Raw genomic sequence first — 16,503 nt, 5'->3', positions numbered from 1 at the left:
CCCTCTCTTTCTCCCTCCCTTTGGAAATGAATAAAATCTTTTTAAAAATATATAAGTAAAAATAAAATAAAATACTGTTACCATATGGTATACATTTTTGATGTACTAAAAGTATCCCTCCTACTTAATTTTGCTTAGGGAAAGGGACACAGCAAGTAGGTGACCGAGGGACAGGTGTTTTAGATCTGTTAAACCTACAGACAAGCTAAAAAAGCCCGTGTGGCTGTAGCAGTACAGAAAGAGAGTTTCCTGGTGGCTTCGCTGTGGACTGATACTGAGCAGCTGCATGACTGACTTCTAATAAAATGAGCGACAGCAAAAGAGAAGAGAGAAAAGGCGAGGTCAGTCCTACTGTCAAAAATAGTCCTCAGGAGAAGGAAAGCTACCAGGTACTGACTGACTGCTTAGTGCTCCGCGCCCATTTCAGAGGCCAACAGAATGACTCTGAGTACCTCCACCTTCGAGAGCTGGGAGACGGGCCATTTATATCATCCTGAAAGAGTCTTCTTAGCATCTAAAACAAATCATTCATTTGACAAACATATTCTGAGTGGCCACTGTGGGCTAATACAGCAGTAAACAACCTGCATGGATTTCATGTTCTTAGAGGAGAGAAACAAAGTCAGTAAGTAAATAACTTAGTATTCTAGAAGTATCCTAAAAGCTATCTTCAAATAGTTAGACTATGATAAGTACTTTGGAGAAAAAAAGAGCAGGGAAGGAACCGAGATGTAAATAACTCATCTGTATTCACTGTAGCGGCCTGTTTGTTTTATGACAGAGTAGATTTTATAATGTAACAAGGTCACATTAGCATTCCTTTTCTAAGTATATAAGTATTCCACTCTAAGATATAAAATACAACTTTAATACTTAAAAACCCTAATTATTAGTATGTCTCCATTCCTAGAGTATATACTATATGATATATAGTACACATATATATCATATTTATAACTTATTCGATGACAAGCTCTTGGTCAAGATTATAATCTATGATGAATTAACACCAGGACTTTTTAGTGAAACAATGAAATTTTGGATGTTGCTTTATGAAAGGTTTTGAGGAAGGAACCAATAATTTAAAAGTGAAGCTCTACTGAATTGTGAAGCTTCCAAGAGAGAACCAGGGGTTTCAGGTGGCAGTAATTTTCAATTCTAAAAAACATAATTAGGTTCACTAGTCACCCCACCCTACATTCATGTATGTAGCCTAAATCACATAGAAATTCTGGTCATTAGTATCATTAACTTGAAAAAGAATAGTAAAAACTGAAACTCTTCAGGACGAGCTCATTAAAAAGAAAAGACAGTTTCACCAACTAAAATGTACCCAAACCATTTCATTTTTATTATGTTTTGGTTGTCTAGTACTTCAATTTGGATTAAAAAGACTTACAAAACATAAATTGAGTATTTCAGCAAACTAAAGTTTACCTTCAGGCTGGTGTGAGACCGTGGCTGACTTAGCTCCTGAAATTTCCATTGCTCTGACCCAGGGGTCTCTCCACCTCTCTTTGTGTCAGGGGTCAGCAATCCGTCTCCGACAGGTAATGGGAAAAGCCCTAATGATATAGGGCGTTCTTTTCTGTGTGGAGAGGGGAGAGAAAAAATTAAGTACTTGTTCATTTTTAATTCTTTATTCATTATGACTATAAGTAATAACCCTGGGCTATTGAGACTTTAGAATCATTACTTTTAAATAATACTGTCTGCCTATTTGAACAAGTAAACTTACCAAAGAGAAAGTAGAGGTTCTTAGAAGTTTAAATTAGCCACAAGAAATCAACTAAGAAAAGTAGCAAGAAATGATTAAGAAATTTTACAAGTTACCGATGAGTTCCTTGCCCAGAAAGCGGTCTGTGGTCTGCTTTTAGAGAGAGAATAACTGCTAAATTTTCATTCAGGCTTCAGTCAGCCCTAGGGTAACTTGCAACCTCCTCCCGTGGAAGCGACCCTAACCCCTGCTTCTAGATTTCCCAAGTCCTCACACTGAGTCTTAGATGTTTGCCCAACCTTCTTCAGGGTATGCCTTTTCTGCCTAAAGGAAAATGAACATATGATCTAAATCAGGGTAACTGATTAAATAGTAAAAAGTGCTCAAAAGACTATTATCCACTAAAGCAAGAAAGCTGTATTTTTCTACAGAACCCATGTATGAGTTCCTTTTAATCACAGTACATATGAGAAAACCATTGTCAGTTTTTCCAAACAAGGAGGTCAAAAATTCTATGAAAGACTGTACTTTCCATTGCTTTGTGGGAAATTTCAATGAACAAGAGTTACAATTTTAATAATAATAGAATTGCAACAAGAAACTTGATCTTTGCTGATGCATAGAAGATTCCAAAATCTAAGGGATCTAGGAGTATGGAAGCAAGCCTACCACAAGGTCATCCTAGGTCATTAACTCCAAAGTGTGGAAACTGGCAAGGCAGGGGACACTAAAGGTTTATTAGGGCAGTAAACTCGACCCTTACTGGTAGTAATTTAAGTTAGAATAAAAACACTGAGGTTATAAATGAAAGTGGCAAAGTATTCAGTTTTGCTAAATAAGTATTTTATTTTGTAAACTCATTTTTATATTAAGAAAATTAAGCCACTTTTGAAATGTGCCCTCATTCAACACAAAGGGCTTGCCCCTCCGTTACTGATGACAATCGGAAAGGATTGTAAAACAGCCAGAACACTTTCTTAACATTAGGTGAGGCAAAGGGTCAAGAGACTGCATTTTATTAAGGGTGTATCCACAAGAAAATGAAACAGGACTTGATCAGTTAGAGTTAATTATTCATCATTTCTTCACACTTGGGTTACGTTTCCTACTTGATTTGGGAGGAAAATTCGAATGCAGGTAGGCAGCACAATAAAAGGCTAGATCTTAATACCAGATCCAAGTTTGTGACAATGAGATGCCAAAAATCCAAATGACAAAAATTAAAGTAAATTAACTCATCAGCTATCCTGTTTATACTAGTTATTCCCAAATGCTGGTTCAGCAATAAACTTTTCATAGTTTCATGGCAAAGAGGGGTATTATGTATTGTATCATCATTGGAAAACATAGTATATGTTTTACACATACACATTTCCATATGTCATGGAACCAGTTCTTTCCTGAGAATGACCCTTTTCTACATCTTCTCTGCTTCTTTGACTCTAAAATGCTTTCTTTCATCAAATTATAATGACAGCAGTTGGAAAGTGTTTTGTTTTGCTTTCCATACTTGGCAAAATAAAAAGTTGTTAACCTGATGTTTATCCGTTAAGTTTGGGGGAACATACTGTGGAAACTGAAAGTCTTAATGACGTAAGCAAAAGAGTGACTGGGAATTTAATAGATGGAGTTTAATGGAAAGCTCTCTAACCCAAAATACAAAGACAACCAGGAAGATATCACAGACTTCACATGAATCCATCACACTGCTAACAAAATCAAAATACAGGCCAGTCATGAGAATTATCTTCTTATATGAATGATAACCATTCATTTTCACACATGTCAAACACCGAAAAAGTGTAAAGCTAATGGGGGAAGGAGTCTGCTGTGGATCCCAGTTTTACTTTCCTACTACAGTTAATTAATTCACACCTCTTTATCTTGCTTTTATTAATCACTCAGATACTGCTCTACAGAGGGAATTTTCTTCAGCCACTGGCAGCTATCTGTCAATGACACTCAGGGTTACATTGTTCCAACTCTTAAAAAATAATCTTACTACATACATCCCTTCTCTCCTCCTCTTACTGATAAATTATATAAGAGTTAGGGGGCGGGAGAAGGACATGTAATTATACAAGCCAGTCAGAATCCTACTTTTGAAAAGAAACCCCAAAATGTGAACATTAGTTTTACAATATGTTGGCATGCATGTTTAATACTCTATGTATTAAATGCTTCAGTAAAATTCACAGAAGAAACCAAAGAATGGGATAAATGGAAAAATATTAGTGGCAGATTTAAACCTCAGATGTTTCAGTGCTGTTACTGTCTAGAGACAAGATTATCATCAACTACGAGAATCCTTGTTGTATTCTTTTTAAAATGGCCTTAGTTCCATACCTCCATTTTTTAGTTGTCTATTGAAATGTTATCTTACATGCATAAATAATTTCACAAATATATTTTGGCTTTATTAACATTTAAAGAAAAGAATCATATATATAGCAGTAAAAAAATTACATTTGTTCAATACCGTGTGGCAAGTACTGAAACGAATGATTTACATATATGTTCTCATTCATCTCCATAAGGAAATAGGGATTATTCTCTCAGTCTTCAGAATAGGAAAAGCAACTCTCACAGACTTTAGACACGGGTAATCGGCAGACAGGGTTCAAAGTCAGACCTGTTTGACTCCAAGGCCCACGTACTGTCCTTGGAACTACCTACTTCTTGACGGTTTAATTTCAATTTTGAAGACTTGGATATCTTTATTCAGGTTAACAGCAACTTTTGTGTCAAGGAACTTACTGAATTTAATCATAAGCTGTTTGATCAGTAAAATAGCTGGACCTAAAACAGTTCTGCTAAAAAGGGGGTATACATAAGTAACTATGAAAACTATTTACTTGTTTAGTTTACTATATATCTTGTAACTGATTAAGTACAAAGTGATCATGTCACTTGATTTTTAAGACCACCCAGCGGGGTAAGAACCTCAGAGGAGGAAACTTAGACACAGAGGAGTAAGCAATCTGCTACAGGCCCCACAGCTAACACGCCTGTGGTAGAGCACGTGCACCCAGGCAGCCCAGCTGCAGAGGCTCTCGCAAACCGCGCAGCACAGACTCGTCAAACAGAACGGAAGCCTACAACAGACCTTCAAATCAGTCTTATTTGAATATTCTATACATGCTTGAGTTAAGGTATATTTAATTTCCTAACAGCTTATATACACATACACACACACACAAATCTTTTATGTACTGAAATATATACAAGTAATAAGATCGCTCCTCATTTTTATAAAAACCCGAAAGGAAATGACCAAGGTAACTAGTTCTAGACCATAAAGTTTAATTCCTGGGCCTTAAACTAACGTTGAACATGAACTGACCTGTGAATTAAAAAGAACAGATTAAAGAAATTTACTACTTTAATTCCTCCTAATTTATCTAAACCCACAATTAGAAGAATTTTAAGTAAACATTTAAATAATAAAAGCTATACACTATGAACCTTTATTTAAAACCATGTGCAAAACAGAAAGCCGAACAAATCAAGAGAGTTTGGTTTGATGAGTTAGAAACAAAAGAAACCCAAACCGTAAACCTCTAAAATGTAGAAGATGGTTCCTACAGGGCACAAGTGGAGTGAACAGCAGAAAAACCAGAGATTAATGACCACCCCCACAAGCAGGCATGGATATTTGTCACCCAAGTCTACAAAGAAAGGGCAACATCTGACTAAACAATAGTGAATAGGCTTTGTAAAGCTTTCACAACTTTGATGTGTAAATAATGGAGGAAAATGCATTCCTTGCCCTAAAAGGTTTAAATTCTTTCACTTTAAAATATAATTTAAGAGAAAAATTAGTTCCCATGAGCTGCTACCAAAAATTGCAAAAATAATGACTGAACCTCTAACAGTCAAAGGATAATTGGAACAAAATAAACACCTCCAGCCTTTGTCTAATCAACTACGCCCCAGCATAAAAGATATTTGTCCCTAAAAGCTCCTATGCTAAACCAGAGGTTGTACGAACTTGGACCTGGCACTCTACTTCTGCTGGCCCCTCACTCTTTCAACACTCTGCTTAAAACAAGACCACACTGACCTTGTACTTGTAGGTAAGTACAATACGAAAACCCTTTTCGGAAGTCCACGGTTTCCAAACATAAAGCAGCATCCCTAAATGCTGGTCTACAAATGAATACAAATAAAAATAGAAACCCTAGCTTCAGGCCATTTTCCATTGTTTCAATCTGCAACAGAAATGGTTACAAAGCAGATGCCTGAAGCTTGAGAAAAACCAACTGAAGGGGCTGCTAGGAGAGACTGGAGTACCTGAGTATCCTTGGTAGGTTCTGCGTCAGAGCTGGCACACCGGTAGAGATAGAGAAGTGCACAAGCAGCAGTACAGAGAGAGATACTAAGATCGCGGAATTAATGACCACCGCCCCGCCAACAAAGCCAAACACAAACAGCAGCATGCATCCAGGACTCATGGCGCTGTGCTGGCATGGTGAACCGCCCGAACGAGGAGGCCTACACGGGGGCCAAAGGGGTATCTTTGTAGTAAGGATCTGTCATTCAGCTGCTGCCACGAAAACAATGCCATCAGCAGCAGCTTTCCACTCGGTCCTGCAGCAGCTCCGAAGCGATGACGTCACCCCGCTCTGCCCACCTCATAACCAGAGCTGCTGCCCCTAGCATTTATGCAGCAATCCTGAGCGACAGGCAGCCTATTAACTGTGTTCCTCTCCACTAAGAGTCCTGGCTTAGCTCATTGGCTACAATGCTTGGAGATCTACATAATTTATTCACACTCCTACATCAAACAGAAGTCTCGCTAACCCTTTCAACCGTGCCTCTCAGTAACGAAAAGGACTTTAAACCAGGAGAACTGAAAATGTTCAGCATTCCTACAAATCAGAAAAATTTAAATCTACTGTAATCTCCATTACTAGAAAACAATCAAAATACATCAATATGCTGCTTATATGACATGGCTCACAATTTACCTTTGAAATGGTGAAGGTTGTTTCTATTTTTCTATGCTATTCTTTCCTATAGCATTCCAACCACAGTAGGGAGCTTTTGAATCAGCCTAGCTATTGTTCCAGGATTAAAGAACAGAGAGAAACAGAAATAGACAGATTACTCATTTCCCTTTTTTCTCAAGGCAGAACATATAACACAGCTTACCTAATTCTACTATGTGCAGTAGACTCTAGTTGATCACTCCCTGAGAGCTGATGAAGTTTTGTCCTTTCTAAGTGTTCCATATAATTATGGATCATCTGTTTCGAAGAAAAAAAAATACACAAAAATTTAAGACTAATACCTGGAATAAAAAACATGGAGTTTTAACAAGGAAAACATTTTTGTATAAATTTCTTATTTATCAGATTACCCATAGCTCCATTTAAAGGATTATTAGGCCCTGGCTGGGTAGTTCAGTTGGTTAAGAGTATCGTCCTAATAAACCAAGGTTGCAGGTTCAATCCTCAGTCAGGGCACATACAAGAATCGACCAATGAATGCACAAGTGGAACAACAAATCAGTGTCTGTCTCTCTCTCTCTCCTTCCCTCCCACTCTCCTCTTGCTCTAAAAAACAATAAATCAAATTAAAAAAAATTTTTTTAAGAGTATCAGAATGAAAAAATTTTGGAGGGGAGGGTTGGGGGAGGTAGAGGAGGGCAAAGGAGGGATAAATGGGGACAGAAAGACTTTACTTTGGCTGATGGGTGCACAATGCAGTATATAGATGTTCTGCTGAACTGTACACTTGAAATCTGTATGATGTTATTAACAATGTCACCCCAATTCGCTCAGTTAAAAATAATTTTAGTGGCAAAGAAATGTGCAAACGCTCACATTTAAGGATGCTGGTGTCCATAAAAGTAGGCAACATGCTGCTTAGCATTGCAAAAAACCTTTTTTACATTGTGATACTATAAAATGATATAATTTTGACATAACACAAATTAGGACACAGACACTTGGGAAGTGATCAGAGAATTGATTAAAATAAATAATAAAGGGCATTTGAGAAGTTCATTCAGTGAAATGGGAAACAACAAAGAAATTAACATGAAACTTGAGAAGAAAATGACAAGGAGAAAAATCTAAGATGTCCTCAGAAGAGCTTTCAGCTGTGAAAGTTTTCTGTTTAACAAAACCATACCTTTATGTGGTGATCTTTTCTATTTTATGAAGGATTCAGACAGTAAAGATCACTTTCAATTTAATTAATTTAATGCCAATATGTTTACTTATTATATCTATATATTTTGTTGAAAGAATGCTAATATATTTTCTCCTTTGTCTGCTTAGTCATTGGTATCATTACTTAATCTAATTATCTATATAGCAGCACATTAAAACAAATTAAAAATCAGAGCACTGTGATTTTGTACCTTAGACAGACAAGGTGAATATGGAAGTGAAAAATTCAAGAATATTAAGTATATAAACTGCCAAGAAATTCTATAGTCCTGTTGAGATTCTCAATAATCTGTAGTTCCACTTTTAAGAAACTTAAATCTGACACTAAAATATGTAAAATGCAGTAAGTTTCAATTATAAAATAAAAAGGCCTTTGCTAGATATTTACATGATATGAATAATAAAAAACAAAATTTAAAAAACAACAAAAGTAGGGAGGAGAAGAGGGACAAGGGGGAGAGGAAGGGAAAGGGTCTAATCAATGAACAGGCATAATGACCCATGGGCATGGACAACAGGGTGGGGGACTGACTGTGGGGGGAGGAGCAATGGGGGAAAACTGGGACAACTGTAATATAATGACAATTTTTTAAAAATAACAAAAGGTAAGTTATCAATATATGAAATGTAAATATTAAGAGTAGGCAAACAACAAAGTCAGTATCTTTTTGGGGAATATTCCCTGAATTCTTAAAACTGCAGCATATCTTTGGAAGTTTCTAAACTTTAGCTATATGAAGGTGGGTTTCAATATTAGTAATTTAAATATTCATTGTAGCATGTTAAAAAGATAACTGTTGAAAGAAAAAAATTTAAACAAAATTAAAATTTTTTTTTAAAGTACGCTTTTGTTGTGAATATTTTACTTGGCATTCAGGTACAATCATGAAATATCTAAATCAATTTGAAAGTTATTAACAAATAAACATAATGCTGAATTCTGATGCATGAATTAAGATGAGTAATTCTATCAAATCAAACATTTTCTTAAAACTATTTTTATTTTTTTAGAGAGAGGGAAAGGGAGGGAGAAGGAACTTGGCCCATAGGCCAGGCATGCACCACCCCCAGAGTCAAACTAGCGACTCCTCAGTTCACAGGCCAACACTCATTCCACTAAGCCATACCAGCCAGGGCTCAAACATTTTTAAATAAATAATTAACCAGGTTTGTTCCCCACTTAAGACTAGTCCAAACAAAAAATGTACAAGGCAAACAAAAATGAATACAGAATTACATGAATATGGTATGTGAAAATATTTTTCAACCTTTAAATTTATATATACACTTATTTTAAATTTACAGATTTTCTCTTTAACAACAGTTTTGAAAAATACAGTTTGTCTTTGTGTCAGCAAGCCAGAAATAATAAGCTGTTTTCTTGTATCCGGAAGAACTCTAAGGAAAAATATTTACTTTTTTAAAATTAATTTATTTTTAGAGAGGGGAAGAGAGAGAGGGAGGGAAACATCAATGTGTGGTTGCCTTGCCGCCCCCTACTGGGAACCCAGCCCACAACCCAGGCATGTGTCCTGACTGGGAATTGGGAATATAACCAGCAATCCTTTGGTTCCCAGGCTGGCGCTCAATCCACTGAACCACACCTGCCAGGGATGAGGAAAAATATTTAAATGAGACTAATATAACAAAACGGTGTTTTGGCCAAATATCAATTTACATCTTCAAAAGGTTTTAGAAAACCTAAGTTGAATTCTTTTATACTGGATGGTAATCATATAAAGTTGGTATAGTTCCAATGGAAGAATCTAAATTTCATTAAGCAATTCAGATGAACAGAAACCTCCCCTAGACTGCCTTTGTAGTAATCTATTTATTTAATATAGAATAAAAAGAATTATAAATAGAATACAAAGAGAGAATCAGTTTTACCTCAAAAGGGTCTATCTACATGGTCTGATTCTTGTCTTATAAAACATATCTTTAATTTAGAAAATGTTGAATTCTAAACCTTCAAATGACTGATCCCGATTCAGATACAGTATTCTATCACTCCAAAATGGTCTAGGTAATGAAATTGGTTCCAACCAACTACACTAGAAGTTAATAGGAGAGAATAGTAACAAAGTAGCAGCTTACATTTACTGAGCACCAGCTACAAGTCAACCAGTGCATTTACAGCCATTGCTTCATTTAAACCTCACAACAATATTAGAATTTTAGGGGACTCCAGTTTAAAAAGGTTAAAATAACTTGTCCTATTTGACCAACTAGTTAATAATCAACTATGTTCTGTCATTAGCTGGTTGGCTCTGGGGCCAGAACTCAGGTCCCTCTGACTCAGTCAACTGAGCAGGTAAGCCTTATAGGACTCCGTGGTGTATCTGACCTTTTAGTCAGTTTTCTAGGCAGACAATAAGCTCATTGTCTTTTCTTCCTCACACCCACAAGAAAACCCCACACCCTTAAGCATTTCCTGACGTGTGAAATAAAATATGCACTAATTCTACAAATGCACAAAAGAGTAGAAAATATAAATTATACCAAAAATAAATTTTAATTACAGCGCTTCACAATGTAGCTCTGGTCTTTGAAAATCACGAGTGGGAGGGCAGGATCAGTACTGCCAGATAGAAGAGAAAGAGAAGAGTAAAATGGAATATGCTTTAGAGAATCTACTGCTGCGTCCACCAGGCTCCTCCCTCCTGATCTCAGAACTGCAGTTCTTAATGTCTCAGGTATGCACATCTATTCATACGTAGTCAGGCGTCAAGTCAGCAACCAACAGCTAGAGTCATAAAAAAGGATTCCAAGCACACTGTCTGGAAAACTCCAACTCCCCTCCCTCTTGGAGAAATGCTCTCCTTAGAGGTTGACTGTCAGCTTTGACTAAAACTAGCAAGAAAGGCAACAGTGAGGTTGTGAAGACAGTAGCATGGATTCCTTTAATTGTGTAGAACTTAAATCTTTCCATATGCAGCCCGACAATCAAATACCTGCAGCCACAGAGTCACTCTTCTTAAAGCTGCTGAGATGCCATAAAGTGAAAAAGTACAGAAAATTTTCCAGTACATTTAACACCCATGTGTTCCACAACCTAAAAGTGTTACAGAAAATTCAGACAGAACCTAGATTCAAATCCAGGCCCATACTAGCATGGGATTTGGGACAAATCACCTCATATTGTTTTGAAACTTCAATATGTAAAGTGGGTTTGATCAGAGGATAAAGTAAGAATGCATTTAAATACTCCCTGATGTAAGACCAGGGTTCAAGTTTTCGGGAATTAACATTAAGAGTATGCACACATGTGGCCGAGTGCCTCACAATTACAAGTAATTGTGTTTATTATTTCCTCAACTTCCCTCTTCTTTAAGCATATTTTCTTTTAAGCAATTTCAGTGATGTGTATTAAATTTTGGGTTTGATTAGAGAACAGTTATTCATGTTACAAAAATAGCCATAAATTTTCCCTAAGCAGCAAACAATGGGTTAGATGTAAGTGCTACTGAAACATTTTTGTGCCTGTTTTAAAAGCTTACTTTAGTTTGTAATAATCATGAAAAAATGAAGGTTAAATCCTTCAGACTTCCTTTCCCTGAAGGTTTCCAGAATTTACCTTTCAAGGACACCTGGTTCATTAGCACTGAATAGCTATTTATAATTGCTAATTGAATGACATTTCTTGGACAGATGTATGAACAAAGAAAAATGTGGTCTCCAGTGGAACAAACCCACATATCAAAGTGGCTATATCAGTGTTACATAAACCTTCCTTGAGGCAGGGCAAAATAAAGGGAGCCCATCAGGGTAGAGGGCAGAAGCTGCTGGGACAGAGGGGGAGGACCTGAGGAAAGAGGTGCCCTGCTATGTGCCCAATCAGCCTTGGTTACCGCACAGGCCTAGCTCTGGAACTGCTATTTAAGAGTTCTCCTGGGATCTTTTTTCTTCCTGGAACTATCCTTCTATGAAGGAATAGGACAGAAAAATTATCGTATCTTTTTATTTCAAGGTGTCAGGTTGTTTTTCTGTAGCAACATCACTTTTATTAAATAAATACGTGACCCTGGCTGGTGTGACTCAGTGAATTGAGTGCAGGCTTGAGAACTGAAAGGTCACTGGTTCGATTCCCAGTCAAGGCACATGCCTGGGTTGCAGGCTAGGTCCCCGGCTGGGGGCATGAGAGGCAACCCACTGAAGAATCTCTTGCACACAGAGGTTTCTCTCTCTCTTCCCATTTCTCTAAAAATAAATAAATAAAATAAAAAGTAAAATAAAATAAACATGTAAGAAAAACTATGAAATTTCACTTTATGGTGATTTTTCAAGAATGCGTGATTTTATGCATACTTTAACACGTCATAATTTAATAATCCTCAATTATTACAAAGGTTAGGATTTCAATTTAAAAAAGGATTAGTCATCACTATCAATTATTTCTGGTACATACACATATCCCCCCAAACATAAGTATAGCATTGCTAAGCACTACGAGTAAACACTATGTACCAGGCATTGTTCAGCCGCTGAAATGAAGGCTGTAAAAAGAGCCAACAATAAGCCTTTACTAATCATTTTTTTAACAGTCTTGATCTCCACCAGGTGCCATCTCGTTAAAATGCAGGCATTTTTTATACACTGCAAGGCTTCTGTGAGGCTGCTCCTGTCTTCCCAGAGCTCCATGGTTCCAGCCCTCTGTGGCCAACCTTTTCCGTCTACCCCTGAATTTCAGTTCTGCGACACTTCATGCTTTGTGTGTGGCTGTGTAAGCTACACTAGTGATATCAAACCTTTACGTCGGAAAGAAACTCAAACCCCTCTCTGAGAATGTTTTAAGCACATTATTCCAAAGCCAGTAAAACTGAGTGCAGTGGGTTTTATCTCCCTGAAAAGCAACAATACATAGGTTTCCACTAGAAGCAGGATAAGAGATCACACAAACCAGTGAAAGAAAAAATGGGAGATGAAGACTGGAACCGTCTGTATCATGGGAAAGGTTGGACTGGAAAGGGAAAAAGAGAGGAGTTCTTACTTTTTTCTTGTACCAAATAGTGCATGCACCTATGGAAATTCTATATATTTAAATATGTGACTCCCAAGCTGATCATGATACAGCAGAAACAATTTTCACATTAAGGAGATATAAATAAAAGCAACAAATGAAAGGCTGACAGAGAATCATGAATAGGTTAAAAAAAGAAACCCTCAAGTACATTTTCTAATTTACTTTGGATAGATTATGTGCTGGGATTATTAATTTAAAATACTGAAAAATATCAAAATTTTGGCTTTGTGACTTTACATATGTAAGTGCTATAATATGGTAGGAGCAGCTATCCTATTAAAATACTGAAACTTCATGCAGAAAACCTGTTTTAGAGTCATTTTGATTTAACACATTATAGTTTGTTTATTATTATTTGTTGTAAGCTTAAGGCAAATAAGTCCTTTATCTGAATTATAAATGTAGAGAGTCCTACACATAATTTACCAATCTATCATCTATCAACTGTTAACAAAATAAACTAAATCAATTCTCTCATGTTAGCATCGTGTATACTTTTGATTAGGCACACCTAAGTTTTTACTTGACCAGCCAAAGAAACAACTACTGGAGGCACACTCATTCATCCAATGAAAAGTTAATTCCAAATAAAAAACATTAAAGCCAACATTTGGTAATTAGGCAAATGCTACGTGAAAATTTAAATCCCCAAGAATCATACTAGTTGATTTTCACAGAAAACGAAGACATAATTCCTAAGGTTTTTTGTATTCAATATCAGCATGGTAAGAATGACCCAAAAACCCACCTCAGTGTGTCTTTGATGTAATGCATTATATTCCTTCTTCAGTTCTGCTTCTCTTTCTTCAAGTCTGCTAACTGAAATTAAGATACATACACTTAATCAAAACAAAGTATTAAAAATTTACTTGAAAATTCCATCTTAAAATCTTGGAATGGGTTAGCCATAATCCTTAGCGACTTTAGGACTCGGTGCTGCATACGAAATTCTTCACAAAGCTAGTAACCTCATTTTATCATCCCTAATAAATAAAACTTTCAGAGGGGAGATAAACTGGATTGTAAAAAATTAGCAGAATGCTTCTCCTAACACGCATAGGTTTATCAGGTCATCCCCCTAAATTGGTTTTTTAAATGGTATAAAATTAACTCTTTCAAAAACACTTTGCAAATCACCTCATAGAAGTTTTAACCTGGGATTAGGGCCCAAATCGTTGATTTCTAACATTATTCGAGCTCTTGTTTCCCTACAGAGCCATATGTGGAAATGCCATTGTTTTTAAGCACTGGGATACTTTTTCTGCTTTGAGTCTTAATTTCAGGGACTTGTCTTCTTTTATTTAGCTCCCTCTGCTGATGGAGTTTGTGAGGGGCACTGATTTGGGGAAGTGCTCACAGAGCACTACTTTATATCAAAAAAAAAGTTTTAGACTAGAAAGAAAGTCTTTAAAAAATCTAAAAAGTTTTAGAATGCTCAGACAGGATTTCACAGGAAAGAATGATAACAGAGAGGACTGATTCTGAGAGAAGGTAGAGTTCAAGCAGGACCACAAAGAAACCACAGCACTCAAAATAGATGATGATGAGAGTGTCCCAGGCACTGTCACCAGAGATGGGAACACAAATCCAGGCTGGTGGTAAGGCAGAGAGGGGAGACTGGCCAGCCTGGAGGAGCCCACACTGGCTGAGAAGTAGTAGGAGGCAGTCTGCTGGGGAGAAATACAGCTGGTGTTAGAGGAGCCTGTCCAGATACTCATTTAAGTCTGTGAACGCCTGACATTAGTTAGCAACTCTCCTGGTGTAAGGGTCAGCTACAAGGCAGTTTGTAAGCGATAATCTGCGACTGTGTCAGAGGGCTGTAGAAGGAACTACTACCAACTATCACAGTACACACACAAATGTTTTCATGTGCCTAATGTGAACACAACAGATACGAAACAGCACTTAGTGTGTGCGGCTTGCTAAACTCATGTTGGTTTGTGTAGCTTTTCTTGCCACCTTTGTTTGAGTATCTTGAAAATATGTTACTAATTAGGAAAACTGTAGCTCTGACTTTCGATTTGTTTCTAATCAAGCCTCTAATTTGGCTCATTAAATTTACACCAGTGAGTAACACATTACAGTCGCCATGATGCACACATTATTGTGCCAGGCAAGGGTTTAGTACAGGTGCTACTCATTCCGTGCTGAGAACAATAAAAAGCAAACTTGCAATGCAGATGTGTTGTGATAACACAATAGATATCAAAACCGTAATTTTTAGTGCTGCTTCTCTGCTTTATATATAAAAAGAGTAAATCTAAGCAAACTGAGACATTTAGTAACAATTTCTACTACTTGTCAATCTGGTCTAAAAGCTTAATCCTAAAACTACTGGGTAAACCTTATCTATTTTTAATTGCACATGTTCAAGATTTTCTTGGTATTGTGCAACCAAGAAAAAAATAAACTGGAGGCTAAGGCTACAATAAAACCACAACTATTATCTATAACCTTCAATTTCAAATTTGTGTCCCACACTAAACCCTTATTATTCGTGTCAGCTAATTTGATATGAATCTGTAAAATAAACTTACATTACCATCACTATCACTACTAACAGCTAACATTGTTAGTACTTAATATGTACCATGCACTGTCCTACATATGTTACCTAAACTAACTCACCTTGAGCCAGACACTAATCTTACGATGGAAGTGTTATTACATTCATTTTAGAAATGAGGTAAATGAAGCAAAAAGGAGCCAAGTAACTTGCCCAAAGTCACAGAGCTAATAAATGGAAAAGCCAGGATTCCAAGTGGAGGAATCTGGGTTCAGAATCTGTTTTGAATTACCATGCTATAATGCTGCCTCTCAAGAAATACTCTTTACATAATACTCTGTTTTATATATGGGGGCCTACTTTAAAATTTTACTTATAAAAAAAAAGTAGAGTACTTATGAAAAGAACCTAGTCACAGACAGGTACTTCAACTCAAAGGTATAAAAAAAATGCCAAGTAAAATACATGTCCAACTTTATTAATCATGGAAATGCAGTTTAAAACCCAATGCAAACCATTGCATATCTGTCAGAATAGCTCAAATGAAAAACACAGTGCATCCAGTGCTGGTGGAGCAACTGGAACTCGCATAGCGTATACTGCTTGTGGGAGTATAAACCGGTATGTCCAATTTGAAAACTGGCAAGATTTAATAAAGTTGAGTATCTGACAACCCTATGACAAAACAAGTTCACTGCTAAGAAGTGTATAAATGCGTCCATTAAAGGGCAGTTAAAACAATGATCAAACTAGTACTACTGTAATAGTCCAAACCTGGAAACAAACTGTCAACAGCAGTATGGATAAAAATTCATGTAGTAGAATACTATACAACAATGAGATGAACAAATTATTGCTAGATATATCATGGACCAATCTCACAAACAGGATATTGAGGGAAAGCAGCAGGAGCAAAAAAATACAAAGTTCATTCTGTCTGGTGAGGCTCAGCTGGTTAGAGGGTCCTCCTGTAGACGGAAAGGTTGCAGGTTCCATTCCCGGCCAGGGCATATACCCAAGTTGTGGGCTAGATTCCCGGTTAGAGCGTAACCGAGAAGGCCACCAATTGATGTTTCTC

The 16,503-nt window shown here is 36.8% G+C and overlaps 1 protein-coding gene across 4 annotated transcripts in view; it reads right to left on the bottom strand.

Moving 5' to 3' along the window:
* SPAG9 (sperm associated antigen 9) overlaps positions 1-16,503 on the bottom strand; it is a 110,991-nt gene that overhangs the window by 55,848 nt on the left and 38,640 nt on the right. For 2 of the 4 annotated variants that reach the window (XM_053930493.2, XM_053930494.2), the window contains exons 3-5: positions 13,668-13,738; positions 6,872-6,966; positions 1,438-1,588 (exon numbers count right to left, since the gene is read on the bottom strand). In XM_053930493.2, coding sequence (XP_053786468.1) covers positions 1,438-1,588; positions 6,872-6,966; positions 13,668-13,738 — 317 coding nt within the window. Of the gene's footprint in view, positions 1-1,437; positions 1,589-6,010; positions 6,400-6,871; positions 6,967-13,667; positions 13,739-16,503 lie in introns of those variants that run through there. The other 2 variants (XM_053930495.1, XM_053930496.1) reach the window with 2 other exon arrangements.

The sequence above is a fragment of the Desmodus rotundus genome, chromosome 9 (assembly GCF_022682495.2).
Source record: "Desmodus rotundus isolate HL8 chromosome 9, HLdesRot8A.1, whole genome shotgun sequence".
Taxonomy (NCBI): Eukaryota; Metazoa; Chordata; class Mammalia; order Chiroptera; family Phyllostomidae; genus Desmodus; species Desmodus rotundus.
This window is presented reverse-complemented; position numbering and strand designations above follow the sequence as displayed.